General features: G+C 32.2%; 13 protein-coding genes across 13 annotated transcripts; 4 read left to right on the top strand and 9 right to left on the bottom strand.

The window, feature by feature from the left end:
* Positions 1-63: 63 nt before the first annotated feature.
* On the bottom strand, positions 64-2,121 carry DFA_02345 (uncharacterized protein; the record flags this gene model as incomplete). The annotated part of the gene is made up of 5 exons (XM_004366675.1): positions 64-75; positions 208-841; positions 895-1,226; positions 1,644-1,758; positions 1,931-2,121. 5 exons carry the CDS (start codon positions 2,119-2,121, stop codon positions 64-66), a joined length of 1,284 nt encoding a protein of 427 aa, XP_004366732.1.
* A 590-nt stretch (positions 2,122-2,711) lies between these two features.
* DFA_02344 (uncharacterized protein) lies at positions 2,712-3,449 on the bottom strand (the record flags this gene model as incomplete). The annotated part of the gene is made up of 1 exon (XM_004366674.1): positions 2,712-3,449. One exon carries the CDS (start codon positions 3,447-3,449, stop codon positions 2,712-2,714), a length of 738 nt encoding a protein of 245 aa, XP_004366731.1.
* A 755-nt stretch (positions 3,450-4,204) lies between these two features.
* Positions 4,205-5,709, bottom strand: DFA_02343 (uncharacterized protein; the record flags this gene model as incomplete). Its single annotated transcript, XM_004366673.1, has 3 exons — positions 4,205-4,518; positions 4,613-4,930; positions 5,025-5,709. 3 exons carry the CDS (start codon positions 5,707-5,709, stop codon positions 4,205-4,207), a joined length of 1,317 nt encoding a protein of 438 aa, XP_004366730.1.
* Positions 5,710-6,756: 1,047 nt separating this feature from the next.
* On the top strand, positions 6,757-7,317 carry DFA_02342 (isochorismatase hydrolase; the record flags this gene model as incomplete). Its single annotated transcript, XM_004366672.1, has 1 exon — positions 6,757-7,317. The coding sequence occupies one exon, from the start codon at positions 6,757-6,759 to the stop codon at positions 7,315-7,317; it is 561 nt and encodes a 186-aa protein (XP_004366729.1).
* Positions 7,318-7,526: 209 nt separating this feature from the next.
* Positions 7,527-9,491, top strand: DFA_02341 (uncharacterized protein; the record flags this gene model as incomplete). The annotated part of the gene is made up of 5 exons (XM_004366671.1): positions 7,527-7,540; positions 7,658-8,075; positions 8,243-8,638; positions 8,703-8,941; positions 9,227-9,491. The coding sequence occupies 5 exons, from the start codon at positions 7,527-7,529 to the stop codon at positions 9,489-9,491; spliced, it is 1,332 nt and encodes a 443-aa protein (XP_004366728.1).
* A 126-nt stretch (positions 9,492-9,617) lies between these two features.
* DFA_02340 (uncharacterized protein) lies at positions 9,618-11,405 on the bottom strand (the record flags this gene model as incomplete). The annotated part of the gene is made up of 4 exons (XM_004366670.1): positions 9,618-10,204; positions 10,278-10,764; positions 10,970-11,089; positions 11,394-11,405. 4 exons carry the CDS (start codon positions 11,403-11,405, stop codon positions 9,618-9,620), a joined length of 1,206 nt encoding a protein of 401 aa, XP_004366727.1.
* A 276-nt stretch (positions 11,406-11,681) lies between these two features.
* On the top strand, positions 11,682-16,484 carry dhx37 (DEAD/DEAH box helicase; the record flags this gene model as incomplete). The annotated part of the gene is made up of 3 exons (XM_004366669.1): positions 11,682-13,007; positions 13,090-16,089; positions 16,164-16,484. 3 exons carry the CDS (start codon positions 11,682-11,684, stop codon positions 16,482-16,484), a joined length of 4,647 nt encoding a protein of 1,548 aa, XP_004366726.1.
* Positions 16,485-16,853: 369 nt separating this feature from the next.
* DFA_02338 (uncharacterized protein) lies at positions 16,854-19,689 on the bottom strand (the record flags this gene model as incomplete). Its single annotated transcript, XM_004366668.1, has 6 exons — positions 16,854-17,386; positions 17,489-17,756; positions 18,129-18,863; positions 18,922-18,981; positions 19,071-19,147; positions 19,668-19,689. The coding sequence occupies 6 exons, from the start codon at positions 19,687-19,689 to the stop codon at positions 16,854-16,856; spliced, it is 1,695 nt and encodes a 564-aa protein (XP_004366725.1).
* Positions 19,690-20,242: 553 nt separating this feature from the next.
* DFA_02337 (uncharacterized protein) lies at positions 20,243-21,244 on the top strand (the record flags this gene model as incomplete). The annotated part of the gene is made up of 1 exon (XM_004366667.1): positions 20,243-21,244. One exon carries the CDS (start codon positions 20,243-20,245, stop codon positions 21,242-21,244), a length of 1,002 nt encoding a protein of 333 aa, XP_004366724.1.
* Positions 21,245-21,639: 395 nt separating this feature from the next.
* On the bottom strand, positions 21,640-22,079 carry DFA_02336 (uncharacterized protein; the record flags this gene model as incomplete). The annotated part of the gene is made up of 2 exons (XM_004366666.1): positions 21,640-21,969; positions 22,068-22,079. The coding sequence occupies 2 exons, from the start codon at positions 22,077-22,079 to the stop codon at positions 21,640-21,642; spliced, it is 342 nt and encodes a 113-aa protein (XP_004366723.1).
* Positions 22,080-22,523: 444 nt separating this feature from the next.
* Positions 22,524-23,702, bottom strand: DFA_02335 (uncharacterized protein; the record flags this gene model as incomplete). The annotated part of the gene is made up of 1 exon (XM_004366665.1): positions 22,524-23,702. The coding sequence occupies one exon, from the start codon at positions 23,700-23,702 to the stop codon at positions 22,524-22,526; it is 1,179 nt and encodes a 392-aa protein (XP_004366722.1).
* Positions 23,703-23,978: 276 nt separating this feature from the next.
* Positions 23,979-24,446, bottom strand: DFA_02334 (uncharacterized protein; the record flags this gene model as incomplete). The annotated part of the gene is made up of 1 exon (XM_004366664.1): positions 23,979-24,446. The coding sequence occupies one exon, from the start codon at positions 24,444-24,446 to the stop codon at positions 23,979-23,981; it is 468 nt and encodes a 155-aa protein (XP_004366721.1).
* Positions 24,447-25,011: 565 nt separating this feature from the next.
* On the bottom strand, positions 25,012-26,202 carry DFA_02333 (uncharacterized protein; the record flags this gene model as incomplete). Its single annotated transcript, XM_004366663.1, has 1 exon — positions 25,012-26,202. One exon carries the CDS (start codon positions 26,200-26,202, stop codon positions 25,012-25,014), a length of 1,191 nt encoding a protein of 396 aa, XP_004366720.1.
* Between the last annotated feature and the right edge of the window lie 555 nt (positions 26,203-26,757).

The raw sequence follows: 26,757 nt of genomic DNA, 5'->3' as shown, positions 1-26,757 counted from the left end.
CTCTATCTATACCCATCTTTGAATTTCCATGTTTATTGATCACCTTTTTAAAATAAATAAAATCTATTTCTTGATCTTTTTATTATTTAAACAACTCTACTACTACTACTAATTTTCATCTGGGATTCCTCTTATTCTCGGGTACCCCTTTACATAGATTGAAAATGCCGGATCTTCATATTGTTTGTCTTTAAATGCCTCAAATACCTTTTCCATATTATGTTCACTTTCATCAAAATCATCATCAATTAATGATTTTTCTGGACCATTGTGAATTTGGTAGACCATATCTTTGGCATGTTGTAGATTGAGTGATCGAATTCTCAAAATAAATGATAGCCAGAATGATTGGAAGGAATTCTCTTCATCCTGGTACCACCCGATACAACAAGAGAAATGGCGAATGGTTTTTGAATGATGTTTGAGAATTTTGATTGCCCATTCCTCGAAACCATAAACTTCCGGGTCTCTAAATAAACAAATCTCTTCCAATGACACCGATATACCATTTCTATAATCTTTCATTTCTTTGTCTTGTGCAAGATATTCCGTATCTTGACAAAGGAAAGCCAATGTCCCTTTTCTTAGAGCAATTTCATCATCGTCATTGCCATAAAAGCCTTGATCCTTTGGATTATAGATGAATGATCGCAAGTTTGGTAACTGACTTGCAATATAGATAAAATCTTCATCACTGTATTCATAATACGATGTTACAACACATGCCATACATTGAATCGATGCTAAAACCCTTTTTGCCATTGCATACATATTGATATTTTGTGCATCTCTTGAGTCACTATTATCTTTGTCTTTTTCAACATTAATTGCAACATATTCACTACCAATACCATCACACCAACACTTTGTGAGTTCTACTTCTGTTTGTTGTACTTTTCTTTATTCATGTATTTGATGAGATCATAGACAAATGCTTTCTCTGTTGAGAAGGCAACATGGGTGATGGTTTTAAGTGGGCAACAAGGTCGGACAAGATGATCAACTATTGCCAAACATTGAACGTATTCACCTAGATGACAGTATGGTCTGAATACATGAGTACACCACTCTGATACATAACCAAAGAACCTCCAACACACTAAATCCAATCTGATGTCATTTGAAAAGTAGACGATCAATCTTTGAACAGTATGTGGTAAACTAGCTGCAAGTTTTAAATTAACCTTGTCAGCTCTCCAAAATTCTTCTATCTCTTTTTCTTCATCCTTTTTTAATTTTGATCTAATTGTTTTGAATATTGTATTCGACATCCTCTACTCTTTTTTTTATTTATATCTATCTTTAATAGATTGAAATACATGAACGAGAAGAAGAGGGTTGGAGTAATTTTTTAAAAATTAAATGGTTTTTGTGTAATAAATAAATAAATAAATAAATAAATAAATAAATAAATAAATAAATAAATAAATAAATCCGTTTCTAAAAAAACAAACAATGAATAGTCGTCGTAATATGATCTTTTTTTTTATTTAAACAAACTCTAATAATAATTATTATTATTATTATTATTATTATTATTACTACTAATATTCATCTGGGATTCCTCTTATTCTCGGGTACCCCTTTACATAGATTGAAAAGGTCGGATCTTCAAATTCTCTGTATTCAAATGCCTCAAATACCTCTTCCATATTATGTTCACTTTCATCAAAATCATCATTGATTAATGATTTTTCGGGACTGTCGTGGATTTGGTAGACCATGTCATTGGCGTGTTGTAGATTGAGTGATCGAATTCTTGAAATAAATGATTGCCAATAGGTTTCAAATGAATCCTCTTCATCCTGGTACCGCCCGATACAACTAGAGAAATGGCGAATGGTTTTTGAATGATGTTTGAGAATTTTGATTGCCCATTCCCCCCGAAACCTAGAACTATTGGGTCTCTAAATAAACATCTCTTTAACACGTCATTAATATCGTTTTCTTTTCATCTTGATCATCTCTTGAATCACTTGAATCTCCACTTTCATCATCATCATCATCTTGACTTGTATCACCACTTTCATCATCATCTTGACTTTTATCCTCCTCGTCTTCTTCATCTTCTTCTTCTTCTTCATCTGTAGTCGGACAAGATGATCGACTACAGTCAGGCATTGAATGGGTTCTATAATTGTATGTGTTTTTTCATTAAGTTGTTTTGAATATTGTGTTGGAGGCTACCATCTTTCTTTTATTTATATATATATATATATTTATTAAATATTACAAAAAATAAATGATTAAAAATGATAATAATACCAAGTAGAGAGGTTCAAAAAATAATAAATACAAAATAGGGTATGATCTGGTTGGAAAATGCTAAGTCAATGGTTTTTTTATCAGCCAACATGTTGGAATAGGTAGTGGTAAAAGGTAAGGGGGATAGGGGTTACGGGTAAGGGTTCTCTTTTTAAATGTATTTGTTTTTTAAAGTAAAGATTGATGGAGGTCATTTAACGTGGATCTTCTTAAAAACAACAAAATATTAATATTTTGTATCATTGATATTGTTCTCTTTTCATCTTGGATCTTTACTTTCAAATGATCCGATCATTTTGACTTTTATTCTTCCTCGTCTTCATCTTTGTCTTTATCCTCATCTTCAATTTATAATAATTAGTAATAAATAAAGAATAGTATCATAAGTATTGGAGACGCAAAAGTTGGTTTAGAAAACCACCAACATCTGTTTTTATTTATTTGGGTTAAAAATATTTGTTTAGAATTTTAAAAACCCCTCTTAAATTAGCACTATCATTGAATTCAAGGATTTTGATTACTTGTGAAATTTTTTGTTGATTATGTTCTATGATTTCGATTTTTTCATTATCCTTATTATTATTATTATTATTATTATTAATTTCGTTATGATTATTATTATTATTATTATCATTTTCGTTATTATTTTCGTTATGATTATTATTTTCGGAATGATTTTCATTATTATTATTATTTTTACTTTCAACTACAGCTACCATTTCTAATAAGCCATGAACTAATGTCAAAGAATTAATTGATGGAGAGATATTGGTGGCCTTATCGTGCTGTACTACAAATTGTGTCATTCTATTTTGAATGATATCTGTTAAAGAGTTGTCTATATCTTCAGGACTATAGGCACTGTTTAATAAAATATCTGGAACACCAAACATATCGATGACTTGTGCTGGAGTGGGTGAATGGTTGGTATCTTCTTCATCTTCATCATGTTGAGGCTCTTCATCTTCATTTTCTTGTTGTAGTTGTTGAACAATAGGCAAACCTAGGAAATGATCATGATGTGTAACATTTAAACGTTGAGTCCAATGTAAAAGATGGTCGAGGAATTTGGTGAATTCATGTTGAAGATTTGGTGGATGTTCAAATCGATCTTTTATTTCATCTAAACGATCAAACCACGAAAATGGAATAAGGGGGAGGATGGTGGTGTGGTGTGTTTGCATTGAAAAAATATAAAAGTCGAATGCAGAAACCAATAGTTTAAGAAAAATTTCTTTTTCTCGATTGTTGATTTTTGCTTCAGTTTGTAGTGTAGTTATTAGTTGATGAATGATTATTTTTGTATTTTGAGTGTCATTGTCATTGGTTGATACAACACCGGTTTGGTAATTTTTAGAGGACGTCATCATCATAAATATTTCGATTTGTCGTCTTTGATATGTTGTTGATGACCTTGATGATGTTCAATGTAGAGGAAATCTCTGTCATAAACAGATTTATTTTATGGATGACTGTGGCGAGGAGAGGAGGAGGAGGAGGTTTATCTTTTTTTAAATAGAAAAGAAAAAGATGGAAGGAAGCTAGGAGGATTTGTGAATTTGGTAGTATAAAAGTAAAAGAATGGTAGTACTCTAAAGTCTCTTTTAAAAAGTAAAATTATATAATAAATATTATATTTATGTAAATCTAGTTTGCAGTGGTGATTGTAGTTAAATAATGATTCAATTGTTTGGTTGTAACAGTGAATGAAGAGGTGGTATTTAAATAATACTCGTCATATATTTTTACTCAATTTTTTTACTTTTTTTTAAAAACAATTACTTTAAATCAAAGATCCATGGTTGATGGAACAATTCCCTAAAATTACAGTATTTTTTTGTTTCATGTACAAGATCGGTTTATTAAAGTAGTTGGTGAGAATCATTTGATTCCACATCGTAAAAGAATTGTTATATTGTTTTGTTTTGTTTTGCTTTGCTTAGCGATTTGCTAATAATTGAAATGGTTCCAAATAAATTTGACTGGTAGTACCTGCACCATTATGGTCTGGTGATCCATAGCCAAGAGATAAATCAAAGTTACCACCACTATATGGATAGTCACTGGTTTTAATTCGACATTTAATCTCGTGTTGGCTAAAAGAGGTTATTCTACAACCAAAATAATGGTCTTCATTACTTAGAGCAATCTCTATATTGTCCAATGATATTTCATTTTGAGTTCCAAAATTACCATAAAGACTTATTACTTGTGATGGTACAATTGAAATTGATGATTTTAAAATTGTTGGTACTAAAATAAAAAGAATAAAGAAAATAATTAAATTAATATAATGTAAATATTGTTATTATTATTATTATTATTTTTGTTTTGTTTTTTTACATACCAGAACAAAGAGTAATATCTTTTTCACAAAGTAATCTATTTTGTTTTGGAGTATCGTAAGCTGGGAAATAAACTTCAACAATACTACTATATTGTCCATTATGAAACTCTAAATCATAGTATCTTCCAGAATCGATATTTGGATAGCTAGGAATGGTACAATAGATACGAGTCTTTGTAAACTCGGTGATATGACAAACCATACCAGCCACTGAAATCTCGGTATCATCCATCTCTGAGAACTCTCCAACCAATTCAATTGTCTTACTACCAGCTGCCCACGGTTCCAATTGAGAGTAAACTAATTCTTTTTTTTTTTCTAAAAAAAGAAGACATAAATAGAAGAAATAAATAGATGATTAGATAAGATGTAATTATTAATAGCTATATTATATTTATATAGCTATACATACTAAGAACATTTGTTGATGGTTTAATAGGACAAGCATAAGATGAACGAATATAGCATTGATAATGACAAGTTTGAGCCGAACATTGGATATCTTCAAATTGAGGGGTATCTTTGGTTTCATCACACTCTAATGTATAGGTAGAGGTACGACCTTTTGGACACCCCTTATCACCTTCAACATTGTATTGAAATTGGATAGTCTTGTCATTAATGACTTTGGCCAATCTAGTTGATAACAATCCAGTTGGCTGAGGTGTATAGGAATGAACATCATCAAATACTTGACATGATTGTGACTGTGATGGTATTTGATCGACAGGACAATGTCTATCTACAAGACCACAAACACTAAAATGATACATATACTTCCAATATGAATCTTCTATTACATGTCTTGAATAGGTTTCTTTACCAGGTACAGTTAAATCAAATAATTTTCCTGTTCTTGTATCTTTAAATCTACACATATCATCTTGTGATTCAAATGATGAAGATGAAGAAGAGTCTGTTCTTTCTAAACTATTTAATAAACTACTACTACTACTGCTGTCACTACTACTACTACTACTTCTACTACTAATTCTAGCGTCGACGACATTGTTATTAATAAAACAAATAAAAAATAAAATATATACAATAAAAAGAGTAGTGAAATAAGAGTGTTGACGGTTGTTGTTGATGACCATTTTTTAAAAATATATATTATATGTACAAATAAATAAGTTGGTTTATAACTATATAGTTATAATTGTGTATGTATGTGAATAATGAATGAATGAATGATCATCCCTAACACATATTTAGTTGGTTTCCCCCTTGCTGCTTGCTTGGCCCCTTTATCTCTCTCTGACCACGCACACACATCTTTCACCATTATTACTAGTACTGTGTTAACAGTCTCCCTTCATAGTAGTCTTGAGAGATCATTGGTTTTGGGCTGTGACAGAGCTGACGTAGATCAACCAGCTGTGCACAAAGTGGTTTTTTTAGGCTTTGGCTTTAGGTTGTTGCTACAGTGGCATGACTGAGCTGGCTTTTGACAGCAGACGTCAGCTCTGAAGCTTTTTTTTATTTTCTTTTTATTTTTTTTGCCCCCGTCTCAGCACAACAACGGGGGCTTGTTTTGTGATCGATCGGTAAAACAAAAGCCTCTCATAAAATAAAATTAAATTAAATAATAATAATAATAATAATAATCACCAGAGTTTGAACGAAATACAAAGTAGTAGAATGATTAGAATAAATGTGATAAAATACTAGAACAAGAATAGAGTCAGACAGAGAGACACAGATAACTGAAAGGGAAAAAAATAAAATAAATGATCCGTCGTCTGGCTCTATCCTTTTGGTCAACGAAGATTTTTTTTTCTTTAGAATGAGATATTTAAATCACTTAATTGACTATAGATGATGACGATAGGTAGATAGATAGGCAAACTAGGGAGTATCTCAAAGACAAAGATAGATCAATACTGGTACCCCAAATCTAATCTAGCAACCGTCCCTCGTCTTTATTCGAATCATTCGAAGTCACTTCGAATAGACACTCATTAAAAAAAATCCGTCAACTATTTAAACCATAGGTCCTTGTCCCTCTACCCATCCATCACCACAAATCAAATATCTCACACCAGCACAAGTTAACATTTAATTTATTTTCATTACTATAACTCTCTTTTAATTACTATTATTTATTTGTATTACAATCACAAATCAAATTAACATAACAAATCATGTCAACAGCATTAATTATTATCGATGTTCAAAATGATTACTTTAAAGGTGGTAATTGGACACTTTACAATCAAGAAGGAGCATTAGAAAATGTTAAAAAGGTATTGGCTAGTTTTAGAGAAAAGAAATCTGATGGTCTCCACCATGTAGTTCACGTACAACATGTTGCTCCAGCAGGATTCCCATTCTTTGTTGAAGGTACTGAAGGTGTAAAGATCCATGCCGACGTTGCCCCAATCGATGGTGAGAAACTCATTGTCAAACGTCAAATCAACTCTTACCTCGGTACCGATCTCGAAGCTCATTTAAAGGAAAAGAAAGTTGAGAAGTTGGTCATTGTAGGTTCGATGACACACATGTGTATCGATTCTGCTACACGTGCATCTGCCGATCTTGGTTTCAAAGATATTACAGTCTTGGGTGATGCTTGTGCTTCACGTGACCTTGAATCACCATTGGACAAATCAATCATCCCAGCTCAACAAGTTCATAATGCCTATCTTTCAGCTTTAGCTTTTGCTTTTGCTAAAGTCATCCCAACCTCTACTTTTCTTCAATAAATAAATAAATATTAATTTTTCAAATTTGGCGCACTCTGTTGTTCACCACTCATCATCATCATCATTATATTATTTCTTTTGTTAACTCTTTAGATACTACTACTATTACTAATAGTAATAGCAATAGATTTTGGCCAAAAAACAATCAAAAGTAACAAAAAAGAAAGAGGAAGAGGAAGCTTTAGAGGAAGCTCTAGAGTTGGCTCTTCATGAGAAAGCAGAAGTACAAAGGCAAATAGATAAAAGAAAAGGGAAGGCAGATGATATCATATCACAATTAATCATTGATGGAGAGCTTCCAGTAGACATTAAAGGCAGAAGCCTTTTTAAAATTTTGTAGCGCTCTCAAGTACACTCCACCATCATACGATGATATTACAAAGAATCATATACCAAGATTGGCAAAAGATGTTAGACTCAAAATAGATGGTCTCATTGCAAGATGTGATTCTCTGTCTTTGACAATGGACACATGGGCCAACAACCAATCAATCAAATATCTTGGTATAACATCTCATTTTATTACCAAATATGAATTTACTATTGAATCGGTACTTCTTGGGACTTATCTTGCTGAAACTTTAATAGATTCCCCTATTCAATTGGCAAGTGTTATCACTGAATGTCTAAAAGAATACAATATTGTAAATGATAGAGTTGATGCTGTAGTTATTGAAAATAAAATCAGTCTCGTTAAAGGTATTCAAATTGCAGGGTTAAATCCTATCAGTTGCGCAGTACATACCATTCAATCATCTGTATTTGATTGTATAAATATGGTTAAAGTGGAGGAAATAACATACAATTTAATTGGTAAACCAACAACAACAAAAACAACAAAAACAAAAAAAACAAAAAAACAACAAAAACAAAAACAACAAGAGAAGAGGAGAATTTAGATACTATTGAACATATTCTTGGCAAGATTAAAAGTTTGGTTGTAAAGATTAAATCTGATAGAACATTGACAAAGAAACTCAAAACAATTATATTCAGGACAGGTGAACAACCTATACCACGACCACCATCAAATGACACCACAACTACAACTACAACAAATACTATAGATACTAATATGGATACTATAGATGCTGATATGGATACTACTAAAAATACTACTACTATGGATCCTAGAGAAGCAAAACAGTTAATGGAAGAAAAGATATTTGGAACAAGGATAGGATTTGGATTGAAATATTATTCTTCAACTCGTTGGACAAGTTTATTTAAAATGGTCGAAAGATTATATACTCTTTATTCACTTGGATCTATTCAATCATTAAAAGATTCTTCTGTTGTTTCATCAGATATTCAAATCAAGGTATGTTATATGAATGTCATAATCCAAACTTAAATAGATTCTAATTTTTTTTTTTTAATTTTAGATTATTAGTGATTATATTTCATTGATGAAACCTTTAGCAGAAGTTTCTATAATGTTAAATGATAAAGAAAATATAACCATTTCAAAGATTATTCCAATATTTAAGGCCATTACTTTTCATATTGAATCGGTTGTGCCAGGGACAGATTTAGGAAAGAAATTGAAAACAAAATTGGTTGAAAGTTTGAAAAAGAGAATTGAACAATTGCTTATAAACCCTCTTTATAATATATCAATGTTGTTTGATCCACAAACTATTAGTCTTTTCCCAAAAGATCAATTAAATCAATAATTGGCATCAACTTTATTTGATTATTATAAAAATTCAACAAATAATAATAATAATAATAATATTAATATTAATAATAATATTAATAATACAACTACGACAACTACTACAAATACTACAACTACAACTAAAAAACCTGAATATAGTATATATGATAGTTTAAATCAAGTTTTGGGATATACAAAAGTAGGAGAAGGAGAAGGAGGAGGGATAGATACCAATTATATTTTAAAAAGGATAGAATCAGAATATGCTTCACATCGAGTATCATCACAAGTTGACATTTTAAATTATTGGAAACTACGTGCCGATACATATCCTTGGGACCCACTCCCAATCATAGCAAGAAGAATACTAAGTACTCCAGCATCTTCATTTTCAAAACAATCCCTATCAAATCAACCTCCACCAACCACCTTATCAAATTTAAATTTTATAAACAACAAAATATTATCTACAATTAATCAATCACTATCTCATTCACTCAATCTAAATAATTAATAAATAGTTAATAATAAATAATTAATAACTAATAATTAATAATAATTACACCAATCAAAATCAAATCATTCATTTTAATAATTAATAATTTATTTAATTTAAATTAATCGTTTAATTTAAATTGGTTTAATAGAATTGAACATTCTTTCTATCGGAATCCCAAAGGAAATCATAGGCAGCAGCACCGGTACTGATAGAGTAACCGGTTGGAGAGGCAGAAGTTTGACCAGAGGTAGAGTCAGTGTCGTGGGATGGACCAGAAGTGAATTCAGAGGATGTGGCAGAGGTCTTGCCACCGTCGTCACTTGAACCACCAGCACTAGAACCGCCAGCACTTGAACCAGCACTATGAGTCGAACTGGCAGCGGCATGGGTAGAAGTGGCAGCAGCATGGGTAGTGGAAGAGGTAGCGGCATGGGTAGAGGTACCAGCAGAGGTGGTAGAAGTGGTGGTATGTGGAGATCCAACATATAAACCAAAGTTACCCATAACACTCTTACGAGCAACCGAGTTGTCATAGACTGCAATAGTATTGTAAGTAGTTCCCTTGGCGAGTGCAACGACGGTATTGCATGGTGTCATGTACTGAAGAATCTTCTTGGCGTCGACAACTGGAGTTGATTTACATAAAACTGTTCCTTTGGTAGCTTCAACAAAACTCAATGAAATAATACCTTGTGATGCGTATGCTTGGAATGCCATTGCGTTTACATCTAAATAGGAAATGAATATTATTAGATGATACGTTTGGTTAGGGATTGATTTGATTTGATTTGAATTACATACTTTGTGGCCATTCAACACCATGAGTAGCGGTGAAACCACCTTTTCCAGCTGGCACATTAAATGGAGCATAATTTGGTTGACAACTAGTAGCAAGACGAGTCAATGGTGTGTAGGCAGTAGAAGTAGAATATTTGATGGAATAGGTCAAGACAATATCATGTGGAGCAGCGTTGGATGTCATGACGGCAGTATCTAATGCCAATGGAGCCTTGATTTCCAAACCATAGGGAGCATTGAAATAGACTGGGTTGAGGATATTAGAAGCAGAGAATTGAGCCACCTTTTTACCGGCCAAACTAAATTCAACAGTCGACAAAAAGATAGAGTCGTGTGAGAATGGAGCATTACTAGACTTGTTCATCAAAGTAACATGAATAGCATTCAATTGGAAGGTGCTAGTTGGTAATGGTACAGATGCAACTGCTGATTTATAAACTTTTCCTTTAGCAATTTCACCTAAATCAACTGATCCTGTATAAACAGAGTCCTAAACAACAATAACAAAACAGAATAAATAAAAAAGATTATTATTTAGTATACAACATCCATTGTGTGTTTGTGTGTGTGTTTGTGTGTGACAATGGTGGGTTGAGGGTTGAGGGGGTGACTGATCATCATGTTTTAAAATATCTGATAGCATAGGGGTTGGGGGGGGTTAGGGGGTGAAGGGTTCGGGTGTGTAGACTACATACAGCTGCGAAAACAGTTGAACAACATAACAATGCAAAGCATAATAATAAAAGATTAGAGAATCTCATTCTGTGTTTATATATACAACTATCTGTTTGTGATGAGAATATAACTATGAATAACTAATACAAATAAATAGGGACAAGGAGGAGTTTCGCAGTTGAACGAGAAAGTGTTAGAGGGGTTGTTGAAAGAGGGTTGTTGCGAGACCGACGACCTTTCAACCGACCAGGATACCAAAGCTCGTAAATCTCATCCCCTACAAATCGTAAAACAGCTCATAAAAAAATATCGTGTGCCCCAAAGAGGTATTATTATCAGTGTGTCCCGATCACTGAAAAGTACTATAGTTCTCATTGTACAAGAAACTTCAAACGATCATTCATTTCTACTTTTCGAGAAGTGAGAAGTTCACAATATATATACTATATCTGACATAATAATAACAATACATCTTTGAAACATCAATCAATCTCCATCACTATGACTATTATCTTTTTTTGAGAGGAAGAGAGAAAAAATAAATGAAAAAAAAACATTTTCAAAAAAAACGAACGATTCCCATGGTTCCTCGCTCGTCTCATTACTTTTAAACAAATTATGATTAATTAATTAAAAGAAGTTTATTATATAAATATATAAATATATATATATATATTCCCTCTATCTTTAGTAGTAGAGAGATAGAGTCAACTCGCTCGAGATATATAGAGAATGTCACAAGGTGCAAAACCTTTACAAAAGAAACTATCTCAAGGTGAAAAGAAATTAACAAGAGAGGAGAGACTTGCCACTACAATCAGAGGAAAGTTGGATAAAGCAACACAACGTAAACAACTATTTGACAAGATTGTTGGTAACTCGGTGTCATCTGATAACCGTGCATTACTCAAAGCATCGTCGGCCATTGGTAAAAAAGAGACAAACAAAGAATCGATTGAACGTCAACAACTAGAGATCAAACTAAATGTCAAAGATGTCGTTCCAAAAGACAAGTATGCTCGTGACACTCCACTAGACAAAAAGAAAATAACTAAAGCCGTCTCTGACAATTGGGATGATTTCGAAGATGATGATGATTTCAAGCATCTTCTCAACAAGTCAAACAATGGTACTGGTGGAGGATTCGTAATGCCAAAAGATATTATCAATTCAATTGCAGCCGATAAAAAGGCAGCACAAAAAGAAGCAAAGGAAGAAAGAGAATTACAAGGTGCAGCAGAAGGAGACCTACCAAAAAAGAGTCGTGGACCAAAAGCACCAAAGAAAGAAGCGATCATCAAGAAACAAGAAGCTACCAAGAAAAAGTATTTCTTTTGGTCTAAAGATCAACAAGATATGGATTTCGATGAATACAATGATGATGAAGAAGTTGGTAGAAAGAAATCAATCAAACAATCGACAACAACAACAACAACAACTGGAGATCAAAATATTAAATTAGAATTTGAAAATTCAGATAGTGAAGATAGTGAAGATGAAAATACTATTCAACTTAAAGGTAATACTGGTGATATTAAAGAAATTGAAAAGCAAAAAGAGTTGGAAAAAGAAAAGAAGAATAATAATAATAATAATATTAAAGAAACAAAGAGAAAATCATCACCAGTTGAACAAAAAGAAGTGGAGGAAGAGAAACCAACAACTATCACTACTTCAACTACAACTACACCAACAACAACTGATAAAAAGGTTGTAAAGAAATTAAAACAAAATAATAATAATATTGTTGAAAATAATAATAATAATAATAATAGTAATGGTACAATTTATACAGTTAATGAAACAGTCAAGACAAAAGAAGAAATTAGAGATATTAATTTAGAAGATAAATTGGAAGGTGATCAAGACGAAGATGAAAAAATGGAGGAATCATTGGTTAAAGATGATCAAGTCGATCGATATGCATTGACAATTGATGATTTTGGTAAAACTGAAGAGGAAAATAGAGTTATTATGTTGTCTGAACAATCTGGTTTAGAAATACTTGAACAACGTATAAAAGAAGATTTAAGTAGAAAAGTTGATATTAAATATTCTGTATGTCTAAAAAAAGAAAAAAGAAAAGAAAACAAACCAAAAAAAAGAAAGTATAATAATTAATTATTTATTTTTGTTTTAGGTATTCCATGTTCAAGTTAATAGAACAGAAGAAGTTAATCAAGTTAGAGATAATTTACCAATTATGATGGAAGAACATAATATAATTGAAAAGGTTAAAGATAATGATGTAGTGATTATATGTGGTGAGACTGGTAGTGGAAAGACAACTCAAGTACCACAATTCCTCTATGAAAGTGGGTTTGGTCATCAAGAGAGTGAATATTTCCCAGGGTTGGTTGGTGTGACACAACCTAGACGTGTGGCAGCTGTATCAACAGCCAAACGTGTTGCCGAAGAATTAAACGTCGAGTTTGGTAAAGAGGTCGGTTACCAAATCCGTTACGACAAACAAATCGATGTTGAAACCAACAAGATTAAATTCATGACTGATGGTATTTTACTGCGTGAAGTTCAAGGTGACTTTTTGCTGACTAAATACAGTTGTATCATTATTGATGAAGCTCATGAACGTAATCTCAATACTGATATTTTAATTGGTTTACTTTCACGTATTGCTCCAATGCGTAAACGTATATTCCTTCAACAACAAGAAAGAAAGAAAAGATTAGAACAACAACAACAAAATGGAAAAAAGAAGAAATCAAAGAAATTGGATTCAGATATGGATCTGGATGAGATGATAGTGGATGAAAATGGAAATACAATTGAAATTAAACCATTAAAGTTAATTATTATGTCTGCTACATTGAGAGTAGAAGATTTTACAAATAATACAACTCTATTCAACTCTCCACCACCAGTTATTAATATACCAACACGTCAGTTCCCAGTAACCATCCATTTCAACAAAAAGACGGTACTTGAAGACTATGTGGACGAAGCGCATAAAAAAGTGGTCAAGATTCACAAGCGGTTGCCTGAAGGTGGTGTATTGGTGTTTGTAACCGGTCGTCAAGAAGTAGAACATCTTTGTGCAAAACTGCGTCGTACATTCCCAATGACTCGTGTCAACAAATCTTTTAAACAAGAAATGGATAAATTAGATGAACAATTTAAAGATGAAGATTTAAAAGCTGGTCCCGAGGAAAATGGTACTTCCGCCACTTCAAGTTCAACTGTTGGTATGGCATTTGGTGATGTTGATGATGTTGATACAACTCATGATGATCAAACTGAATTGGTTGATCAAAAAATCAACGAACAAGTAGAAAATGAAAACCATGAAAATGGAAAAGATGGAAATCAAGAAGGATCAGAAAGTAAACTATTAAAATTACTTCGAGGACAACAACAACAAAAGGATGATTTAGAGGATATGGAAATATTATCAGATGATGAATTTGATGATGATGATGAAGATGAACAAATGGAAAGAGATAGTGATGAAGAAGGAATGGATAGTGATGAAGAAAGAGCAATTGCAGATATAAAGAAAAAAGAAGAGAAACCTCAAAGACCATTATACGTATTACCATTATACTCGAATCTACCAACATCAAGACAAATGCGTGTATTCCAAGAACCACCAAAAGGTAGTAGATTGGTTGTGGTTGCAACCAATATTGCTGAAACTTCATTGACCATTCCAAATATCAAGTATGTAGTGGACTGTGGACGTGTAAAGGGACGTTTCTATAACAAGGAGAGTGGTGTGTCGAGTTTCGACGTGACATGGACGAGCAAGGCTTCGGCTGATCAACGTGCAGGTCGTGCTGGTCGTACCGGTCCAGGTCACTGCTACCGTATCTACTCTAGTGCAGTGTATGCCAACTATTTCGAACAATTCTCTAAGCCTGAAATCTTGATGGTACCAATCGACTCGATGGTACTACAAATGAAGAGTATGGGTATTGAAAATGTTGAAAAGTTCCCATTCCCAACACCACCAGAGCAAGTCTCTCTCAAAACAGCGGTTCGTACATTGGTCTATCTCGGTGCTCTCGAGAAAGAAACCAATCACGTTACATCGATTGGTGACCAAATGTCCAAGTTCCCAGTATCACCAAGATTCGCTAGAATGATCATGCTTGGTCAACAACATGGTTGTCTACCATTTGTTATTGCCATCGTCGCTATTCTAACAGTCAAAAATCCATTCATGGTTGCTGATGATGTTGATGATGAAGACGAAGAAAATGGTGGTAGTAATGGTGCATCAAAACTACCAGAATTAATGTTAACATTGGAACAACAAGAAGAAGAAGAAAGTAAAGTACAACAAAGACTACAAGAGGAAAAAGAAAAAGAAGAGAAAAAGAAAAAGACACAGAGAATTCGAAATAGTTATCGTAAATGGGTGCACAAGGAAAGTGACGTGTTGACAGTACTAAAGGTAGTAGGAGCATATGATTTCCAAATGAAAAAGAATCGTCATTTGGTAGAACAATTTTGTCAAGATCAATTCCTAAATTCCAAATCAATGACTGAAATTTATAAATTGCGTATGCAATTAACTGAAATCATAAATGGTATTTTGGATAGTAGTAGTAGTAATGATGACAGTGATAGTGACAATTCTAAATTGTTTATTGATACAAGACAACCATTACGTCCACCAACTTCAAATCAAGAATTATATTTGAAACAAGTTATTACAGCTGGATTGATTGATCAAATTGCACGTGTCAATCAATCAAGTCTTGCAAGTGGTGAAAGTGGAAAGTTTAATTTGGTTGAATACACATCTTGTATTTCTCCACAACCAATCTACCTACATCCACTTTCCAACTTGGCCAAATCATCTCCAGAGTTTGTAGTATGTGTCGATATTATCGAAACCAAACGTCCCTACATGAAGATGGTAACAGAAATCAATCCATGTTGGTTACCAATCCTTGGTCGTGCCATGTGTGCTGAATTCAAACCACTCGAACAACCAACACCCAAATACTCTGTCAAACGTGACAAGGTTATTTGTTATGTCAAACCATCGTTTGGTCATCACAGTTGGGAAATGCCACTCCTCGCAATAGATCATCCTAATCTACCTGAAAGTTGTAAATATTTTGCAAAAGCTTTATTAGATGGTGTTGTAATGTCAAATCTTTTATATTTAGTTGTAAGTTTTAAAAAAAAAAAAGAAATTATTTATTTATTTATTTATTAATATAATCTTTTTCTTTTTTGATTTAGCCTTTTTTAAATACAAGATCAAATATATTTATATTACCAAATACACAATCAAAGGTATTCAATTTATTAACAAAATTGAAATCAAAATCAATTAATAACAAGTTGGATTTAATTCGAGTTTGGAAAGATGAACCATCATTTTTGTTAAAAGAATATTTACCTTGGATTGATGATGCAGTTCATCAATTGGTTAAATCAATGTGGCCACCACTTGATACAACTCCAGTTCCAAAAATATTAAAACAATCAATGCAAGATGCCTCAAAAGAAGTTCCAATTGAATATTTAAATGATAATGATGATAATTATTTACAATCTTAAATACAAATAATTAAATAAATAATTTATTCTAAATAATTATTAAATTTTAAAAAATAAAAGATATAGGGAAATTGAATCTTGTATAAAATTTGATGTTGTAAATGAATTTGTAAATCTTGTTTTGTTATTAGATTTAAATTAAATCCAATATCTAATAATAGTTTTAAACATGGTAGGGAACCAGACTGAATTGACTCTTTTAGAGAATAATTAAAAAATGTTGGTTTAGAGTTGGTTGAAATGATAAATAACATGATGAATGGAGAATTGACTTTGATTGCCAATTTTACATGTTGTTCTGTAAATTGAAATAAACTTGGATATCGTCTACCAATATGTATAATAAATAGTAATTGACTATTTAAATAGTCAAATGACAGAATCAAATGAATCCAAATGAACCGTTTTCTTTAAAAGTCTATCAATCTTTTTAATTTCACCTCTTGATGCTACTTGATTCCATACTGATTCATTATATTGAAACTTAAAATTATTCTTATTAATTTGATTTTGATTGATAATAAATTGTTTAATTAAAAGATGAAGAGGTTTAAATTGTCTATTGTAACATTCTGATAATAATTCTACTAGGTTTAATGCAGTTGGATGGAATTTTGATTGTTGGTTTAAAAGATAATCGACTATTTCAATTTGATTGGTGGTGGTTGAAGTTTGTAATTGAAATAGGTAATACTGTGAGATATGAGGATTTATCTTTGATTCTTTGTAAAATTGTTTCATCAATTCAAAACTCTCTGGTGTATCTTCATAAAGATAGAAAATTGTACCAACTTGGACCATTAGAGACAAAAGTTTTGAATCGATTTTAGCATTTTTGGTTGCATAGGTTGAAAGTTGAAGAGTTGTAGTATGATGAGATCCTTCTACTGTAAGCATACGAGCTAAATTATAATTATTATATAATCTTATATAATTCATAATAATGGGATTGGTATCTCGATTAAATAATGTTGGATAGCGTTGAAAAAGAAATTCTAGAATACCATCATTTCTTTCTCTTGAAATACTTTCAAATATCTTGTTGTCAATCACTCCAATATTATGTTGTTTAATATATTTCATGATCGATAATGATTCTTCAACATTTCCATTACAAGGTTCAAATACATTATTATTATTATTACTATTGTTTTTGAATAATCCTAAAGAGTGTGCTGATTTGACTTGTTCCAAACTACCACGATCCAATATAAATTTTGAGCTATAACCTCTACTTCTTACCATATCCATGATAAAGCTTAATTGGTTTTCCTTTTTGATACATATCTTTAATGCATGTGGCATTAGTGGTCGTAGTGTGGGGGTACCACATTGAAAAAGCAAACACACCTCGGTTATAAAAAAGTACCAATATGATTGTTTCGATGATAGTTTATAGAGTGTATCAAAGTAATTTCGACGACAATTATATGGATCTGTTTCCAAGATACTTTTACTCTTTTCCACTGGATTTTGTCGGTTGGTGTCTATTAAATCTCGGGCAATAGAGTTTGCATGATCGACCAAGCTTTCTGTTCCTTGGGCAATGAGTTGCAATACTTGTTTGAAAAATTCCATGTGATGGTCAAGATCCATATCTTTCGACGTCGGGCCATTTATAATGAACGAGTGTACCCATTTTACAAAATCATTGTATGGATTGGTGACAGAGTAGCCATGAGCCTCTCTCAACAACTTTATATCTTGTAGATGTAAAAGATGTGGGAAAAGGTCAAGTTTGATACGACCACGATTCCTTTCGGCAATAGTAATAAATATTCTTACCATCTTTATAAAATCCTCTCTATTTTCTATTATATGGTTGGGTTGTATTGATACGATGGGTGACTCTCCCATTTTGAAATTAATCTTTTCCAATAAATATAATGACAATTCAGAATGCATTCCTTCCATTGCTATTCGAATACACTCTGGAATATCATATATTATGTTGGTTGGAACGGTATTATCAACCAATATTTTAAACATTTTTAAATTTCCTTTACTTGCTGCCATTTTAATACAATCCAAATGACCAAACCATTCAGGTTTCTTTTCAAACAGATATTTAAATAATTGTATGTCTCCACCAAATGAACATATATCTACCGTTGTTTCATAATCCCATTTTAAATAAAGATCACTAAATATATAATCTTTTTTAATTGTAAATGAATTTAAAGTTGATGAAGATGAAGATGAAGATGAAGAGGATGAAGTATTATTATTATTATTATTATTAATGAATTGATTTAATTCATTTTCTTCTCTTTCAATTCTTTCTTTTAATAGATTGATATGACCACCTCTTAGATACCAACCAATCTTGTTTGGTAATTGATCAATCTTGTATCTCATTAAACCATCTTCATTATCTTTCTTTTTGACCGATGATATAATCCTTTTAAACCATCTCAAATTAATTAATACATAATACACTTTTAATCACTCTATCATGTCTTTGTTTACGATCAACACATTCATTATTACAATAATTCTAAAAAAAAAAAAAGATAATAAATTAATAAATTAAATATATTTAGAGAGAGTGTTGATCGAGGATTGTTTTTATTAAGAGTATAAAACTCCTTTTTCTTTACCATTATCTCTCTCTTTTAAAGAACTAATATATAATAATAGATATCCTTTCATAACACATGTAACTATAATAAAAAAAAAAAAAAAAAAAAAGGAAGTGCCCACTAAAGCACACATATATTACATTAGTCACTCGAAATAATTATCAAAAGAAACAGATAATATAATATATATTCATCGTCAATAAAGAATAATGAGATAAAGATGATACAAGGCTAGGTAAATATCTTAAAAGAACCAAAGAAGACTTGCAAAGATCACCTATAGACAAAAAGAGAGAGACTAATTTTAGGCTTTTCCCTCCTACCCAGTGTACAAACACAAACAAAGACAGTTAGTAATTATCTATCAAAGAAGATCTTTAAATTAGAAACTGTTAGAAAAGAGAGAGTGTACAATATATTGATCTTCTTGTTTTGGGCAAACATTGGACAATCGATAAAGTGTAAAAGTAGATAAATCCCACCCACCCTCATTTCAACCATCTTGAAACATACAAACAATCGTGGAATATGTCCAATCAAGAGACCATGACCGTGACGGCTGTTGTTGTTATTGGTTGAACAAAAAACGATGGTTCTAAACCTTGTGGCGTTGTGATTGTCATCTTAAAAAAGGAGATTTGCAAAATAATATGACAGACACGACATCACACCCCCCCCCCCACCCACTCTATGCACAGTGTATCGTCAATGTCATCATGTCAAGCGCAACAGAGAGAACAAGTTCACCTTGATATTATTGGAATTCATGTCATCAGTGTGCTGTGAGCTGACCCTCCACAAACAAACTACGTATCCTCCAACCTGATGACACAAGAAACGTATTCTCAATACCTAATTTCTCATTTTTTGTCTATAAATATTGGGACCTTTTAGAAACAATAATTCATTCATTCACTCAAACACTTATCCAACAAACCAAACAAATATTTAATAATATTTATTGTATCATTACTGTTGTATTATCTTTTTTTTTTTTTTTAAAATATTTTTATTTCTATCACAATCATTCTATCTGTATCACTACACTAACTACTATATTATATAATAATTAATCATCACTATCTCTCTCTCTCTCTCTATTTTAAATCTATTTAATTATCTTTCTTTTATTTAATCATGAAATTATTATTATTATTATTTTCAATTATATTTGTAATGGGAGTAAAATCTCAAACAACATTACCAAATGTAGCCAATTCATTTTTAGGTGCCAATGACACTGGTATTTCACATTTCCCATCATTTTTGGGATTAAAGATGCATATTCGTTGTTATGCCAATGTAACATCTGCCAATCAAAAGGGACCTATTGCCTTGTTTGACTCTGGTCTTCCATTCTTTTCGACTGCTTGGGTGTCTGTCATTCCATCGGTCTTGGAAAACATGCCAGCTTGGAACATTAGCAAAGCTTGCTTTATGGACCGTTATGGTATGGGATGGTCTGATGCTTCTCCATTCCCAATCACCACTCAAGACTATGCCATGCGTCTCCGTGGGTCACTCCAAGTCGCTGGTTTGACTGGAAAGTATGTCCTCGTCGGTTGGTCATGGGGATCGATCTTTGTCCAAACCTACTCTCTCGCCTATCCCAAGGATGTCGTCGGTATTTTGACAGTCGATGGAACTGACTCTCAATGGGGATTCATCCACGCCAACCAACAAGCCGTCATTGGTTTAACCAACGTCTTCTCTGGCTACATGAATATGAATAGTATGGGCACTCTTGAAGCTTTGTCCGAGACTGGTGCCGTCCCACTTGGTCATGGTTGGTTCAATAGTGGCTCTGCTTATTTCCCAGATTGTGCAGTCAAAGCTACCCAAGACATCTTTTTGACCAACAAGAATCTCAGAGCCTCTATCCAAGAGTACAACATCATGGTGCTCTCATCTGCCATGCTCAACTTTACCTATACTCTCAAGGGTGACACTCTCAAGGACTTGCCATACGTCAACCTCTTTGCTAGCCACGACCAAGACTGGATCAATCGTCAAACCTACATGGCTTCACTCTCGTCCAACTCTATGACCCTTCCAGTGGTTCCAGCCAACCATTTCGTACCATTTGTAAATCCAGATGCCATTGTCTCTGCTCTTGCTGCTCTCTCTAATAAGATCAAAACCAATCCTGCAAAGATTTGGGGTCGTGGATTATTCTAAATCAATCAAACAAACATGTAACATTAAATTAAATAACAACAACAACAACAACAACAACCCAACCAAACCGATCATGATATATTATAGATAAAATCCAAATTCACAATTGAAATCAATCATTAAAATGATTCATACACAATCACATATTAGTTTTCAAAATTAATTAATTAAACTAATCATCATTGAATAAAGAAAATAAAATAAATACATTTTATTTTTTGTTTTAATATTTACAAAAAAACACGTGCCTTCAAATTTTATCAGGGGCACATGCTGCTTACCAGAACTATAGTATGGACACTGGCAAGTCTTAATTCGGATATGTAAGTCGATTGGAGAGATCCATAAAAATATTTTCATCTCGTGATCTTTGATTTAATATATATATATATAATTTACTTTTGATCCTTTAGGTAATCGGTGAGGGAAGCATACACTTCCCTTAAGTCAACTCTTTTTGTTTTGTTTCCAAGGAAAATAATTACTTGTGAAATTTCCGTCTTTAAGTTTTCTAATATTTCTAAAACTGGTTCTTCGGAACTGTTATTATTATTATAATTATTTTGATTATTATTATTATTATTATTATTATTATTTGATGATGAGGTCGTTAAACTATCATCTACAAGAACGATGGACTGGATTACACCATGGACGAATTCGATGATATCAATAGATGGAGGTTTATTGGAAGCCTCATTGTATTGAACCTCAAAACCCCCACCCTTTTGGTTTGTTTGTCAAATTCATATCCAAAAACTGGAAAGAACTAACATCATCATATCAATTGTTAGTAGGTAGGTAGGTCAGCACTTGAAAATACAATTCCTTTCATTCTTTGTACAATTGAATCACTATCTGTCTTTTTTTTTTTTTTTTTTTTTTCTATCGTTGTAGGTGATTTAACAAAAGTATCATATATCTTAAACTCTATACTTACTTAGTAGCAACATCGATGACACATAATTAATTGATCAAAATACCGTTGACAGACTGAAGTGGGGATGTTGACGAAGAATATACTACCCCGTCGTCAACATCCCCACTTCTTCCTCCACACCACAGACACCATCGACCGAGTAGCGGCCAACCCACCAATTCAATGTCAACAAAACACCAAGAAATACAATGGTGGTGGTGATCACGACTCGAGAAACAAGGGACAAGTGAGATGTCGACAATTGTTGTGTTTTGTTAATAAAAAAAGGGGTGTGGGTCGTCGTGACGTTAGCCTACTCGAATTGGGAAAAAAGGATTGCTCCTCATTTGTTATTTATTTTTAAATTAATTGTTGTAGAGATTGATATAGATCTCGTAAATCGATAGCGCCATTGGTTTGGCAGACTTGCATAAATCTAACAACTTGTGAAACTTCCTTTCTATAGAGTTGAATTTTCAATTTCTTATTATGATTATTATTATTATTATTATTGATTATCTTATTATTATTGTTATAATAGTTGTTATGATTGATTTTTTCGTAATTATTATGATTATTATATATATTGGTATGATGTACATTATTATTTTTAATATCAGAGAATAGGTCGTCACCAAAATATTCTTGTAGATAATCAAATACTTGATTTATAACTTGCATAGTTGGTGGCTTGCTAGTTTCATCATTGTTTATGATGACCAGTTTATAAAGATCTCCACATACTATCTTATGGTTTAATATATTTTCCAATGGACCACACATAAAGGTTGGATCACAAGAGAATGGAGCAAACCAAGGATAATTACCCATGGTTAATGCCATATTTATGATAACATTCTCGCCTTCCTCCTCCTCTTCAACTTGTTGTTGTTGCTGTTGTTGTTGTATAGCTAAATGATTTATAAAACCGTGGTAGGCTATTCCATGATAATTTTCTTCTTCTTCCTCAACGGCTAGTTGTTGGAAAGCCAAATGGTTGATAAAGGAGGGCAGTCCTCCGTGAACCACTAGCTCCTGTTGGTCTTGATCTTCTCCAACGGGCGCGCTGACTGTGGCATCAAACAAACGTGTCTCCTTTTCAAATGTAGAGTTGACGGCTGGCGTAAAGGTGAATTGGTGTCGGGCGCTTTCGAGTGTTTCCATCCACTCGATTTCCAGAGACTGATTATTGTCTTGTGAGATGATCATATGACCAACCTCGACTGCAAGTGTGAGGATTATTTGTATGTGTTGTGGTTGGAGGAGCTGGAAAAGGTGAGGTGTTGTTAAGATTTCAAAGATTAGAAGATCCATAATGTCTGTGTAAAGATCTACATCAGTTTGCGTTATGTCATCTCTCATCAAGAATTGTTGATAACCTGAGAACATGATGAAACCATCAAGCATATTATGCCAAAAATCATCATCATCATTAATATTATTATTGTTATTTTGATTATTATTATGATTTATAATATTGTTGTTGTCGTTGTTGATTATCCAAATAATGATATCATTATAAATAGATTGGTGGCTCATTATTATTATTATTATTATTATTATAAATAGTTATAAAGTGAAAATGATTTATTGATAATAGATTTAAAATGTTTATTTACATATACGTATATAATATAAAGATAGTTGACAATTAAAAATGATTCTAATTGTTGATTCCAAAAATCTGGATTTATAAAAGTATTATTCTGTTGTTGAATATCTACTACTCTGCTTCCTATTGTTTTGATGTCATCATAATATAAACGAATTTCTCTAGAGATTGTTTTGAGTATAATACGCGTATCAATCCGATTTTCAAAAAAAATTAAAGGCTCTTTCAAATGCAGAGTTGACGGCTGGCGTAAAGGTGAATTGGTTTTGGGCTCTTTTGAGAGATTCCATCCACTTGATAATATTATTCAGAGACTGACATTTGTCTTTTGAGATGATAATCTGACCAACCTCGACCACAAGTGTGAGGATTATTGGTATGTGTTGTAAATAGTGTGGTGTTGAGATTCTGAATAGAAGATCCATAATGTCTGTGTAAAGATCTACATCAGTTTTCGCTATGTCATCTGTCATCATGAATTGTTGATAACCTGAGATCTTGATGAAACGATAGAGCTGATTATGCCAAAAATCGTCATCATCATCATCATTATTATTATTATTGTTGTTATTTTGATTATTATTATTGTTATTTTGATTATTATTATTATTATTGTTGTTGTTGTTGTCCACCCAACCAATGATATCATTATAAATAGATTGATGATTCATTATTATTATTATTATTATTATTATTATTATTATTATTATTATTATTATTATTATTATTATTATTATTATTTTATTTACAATATAAATAGATATATAGCGAAAATGATTGTTTATTTACATATATACATAAAAAAATCTTAAATAGATATAGATATATAGAAATAGTTAAACGCTAAACGACCGAACTTGTTCGTATAGAGTGATGTATAATTATATTTTTTGTGTAAATGAATAATCAATACAATATTATTACTACATGTTTGTTGTTGTGGTACAATAAATAAATAAATAAATAAATGAACGAGTTTTTTTGATGGCATTGTGTGAAGTTAAAAGTTAGATTTGATAATTCACACACTTCTATTTCTTTTTTGTTTTTAAAGATTTATTTATTTTCATTGTACAATATTGTATAAAGTCACATCTAAACAAATTCTCTGAGACATCTTTTGTACTAGAAACTCTAGACTAGACTAGTATCCATATTTATTTAATTTAGTAAAAAGAATGAAAATGATGAGTGTGTATGTGTGTGTGTTGGTTTGTTCTCCGTGGTTCTGGTAATTTATCCCAAATGTGTCTCGATTGCATGGCAAACCGATCTGAGGTTTACAGTTCCTCTAGTTTCAGCGTGTTGCACACCGAGGAATCTGACAACTTGTGAAAGTTCCTTTTTGAAATAGGGTTGGTGGAAAAAATGTATATGATTATTATTATTATTATATTTGTTATTACTTATTAGTGATTGTAAAATATTGAGTACTTTGTTGATTTCTTGTGTGGTTGGTTGTTGATTGGCTGAGTTGTCATCTTCAATGATCGAACTGTAAAGCTCGGCCGTTGAAACGAGTGGTTGGTTTGGTTGATTGTCTTGGCCAATAGTGACACTGGCCGTGTCATGGACATCTGACAAGTTCCAAACCTCCCTTAGATAGGTTGGACCGGGTGCGGGGTTGGTTGCATTCCAATCTTCTTCTATTACTATGAATTCAATGTCATCGATAGTTTCAACTTGATGTACGATCGTGGTGGTGGTGGTGGTGGGATTGTCCGTTGCCTCTTGTTGTTGTTGTTGTTGTTGTTGTTGTTGTTGTTGTTGGCCGAAAAGAGTATTTACAATGGCCTGAGGTGGGCGGAATACCAGTTGTTGATCTTCTTCCATATGGAAATCTTCTTGACCTGAGAAGTCGTCAACGGCTTTAGCATCAACATGATCTTGTTCCAAAGAGTCGATGGTATTAGCATTAGCATTAGCATGCGCTTGTTCCAAAGAGTCGATGGTATTAGCATCGGTACTCCTTTCCCATTCCAGATACGTAATGGCATGGTGGAACAGTGATTGGACCTGAGGACGGGTGAATTGTTTTACTTGGCACGACAATAGGATAGATAACCATAGTCTATGTGGTGGTAGTGGTGGTGGCGCTTCAGAGTTTAAAGAACTGGTGTAATAAATGTTGAAAGTTTCAATTAGAAACTGTAAAATTTTAATCATAATGTTGTCATTGTTGTTGATGAAAGTGTGTTGGTATGATATTGTGTCAATTAATAGTTGTGAAATTGAAATGATAGTGTCAATATCACTATTGTTTAAATTATTTTTAGTTTGCTGAATTTGGTTGTTAAATTGTTGGAATTGATGATTCCAAAAATCTTCACTATTATTATTATTATTTACATTGATTGTTGGTCCATTCTCTTTACATTTATTATTGTGGAAAGAGAGGATATTGTCATAAATAGTTTTGAAAGCCATTCAAGAGTGTCATTGCCACCAAAAATGTACGAAAAAAAAAGAAATAAAGAAAATAATTTGTACAAGTGAAAAATAATATATAAATATAAATATTATTGGTTGTGGCGAGATATATATAATATATAGGTATAGTTATCAAAGAGGAAATAAATGATAAAGTTTAAAGGTTTTTTTTTTAAAATCTATAGTATAATGGTAGTATAGAAGTTTGGATCAAACAAGTCGAGTGAGGAAGAGAAGAGAGAAAAAATGAGCAGATAATTTCAACGATGAAAAAATATATATAAATATATATAAATAAATAATGTGATGTGATGGATGGGGGGTAGATAGTTATATTATTCGTGTGTGTGTGTGTGGGAAATTGTGGTAATGGTAGTGTAAAAAAAATATAAATATTAATTGATATGATATGAATATGAATATGGTTAGGTGCACCGTAAATAATGTAGTGGAATGTGTGGTACATTGATGTTATTGGTGGTGAGGGTAATGGATGGAATGAAAAAATGTGATTTTCGTTTTGTTCTTTTTTTTTTATGGTATATCGGTCTT

This window comes from Cavenderia fasciculata, assembly GCF_000203815.1.
Source record: "Cavenderia fasciculata unplaced genomic scaffold Scf_Dfasci-G-b-143d02.r1-5, whole genome shotgun sequence".
NCBI classification, from domain to species: domain Eukaryota; phylum Evosea; class Eumycetozoa; order Acytosteliales; family Cavenderiaceae; genus Cavenderia; species Cavenderia fasciculata.
The sequence above is the reverse complement of the archived record's forward strand: the minus strand, read 5'-3'. Positions and strand labels throughout refer to the sequence as shown.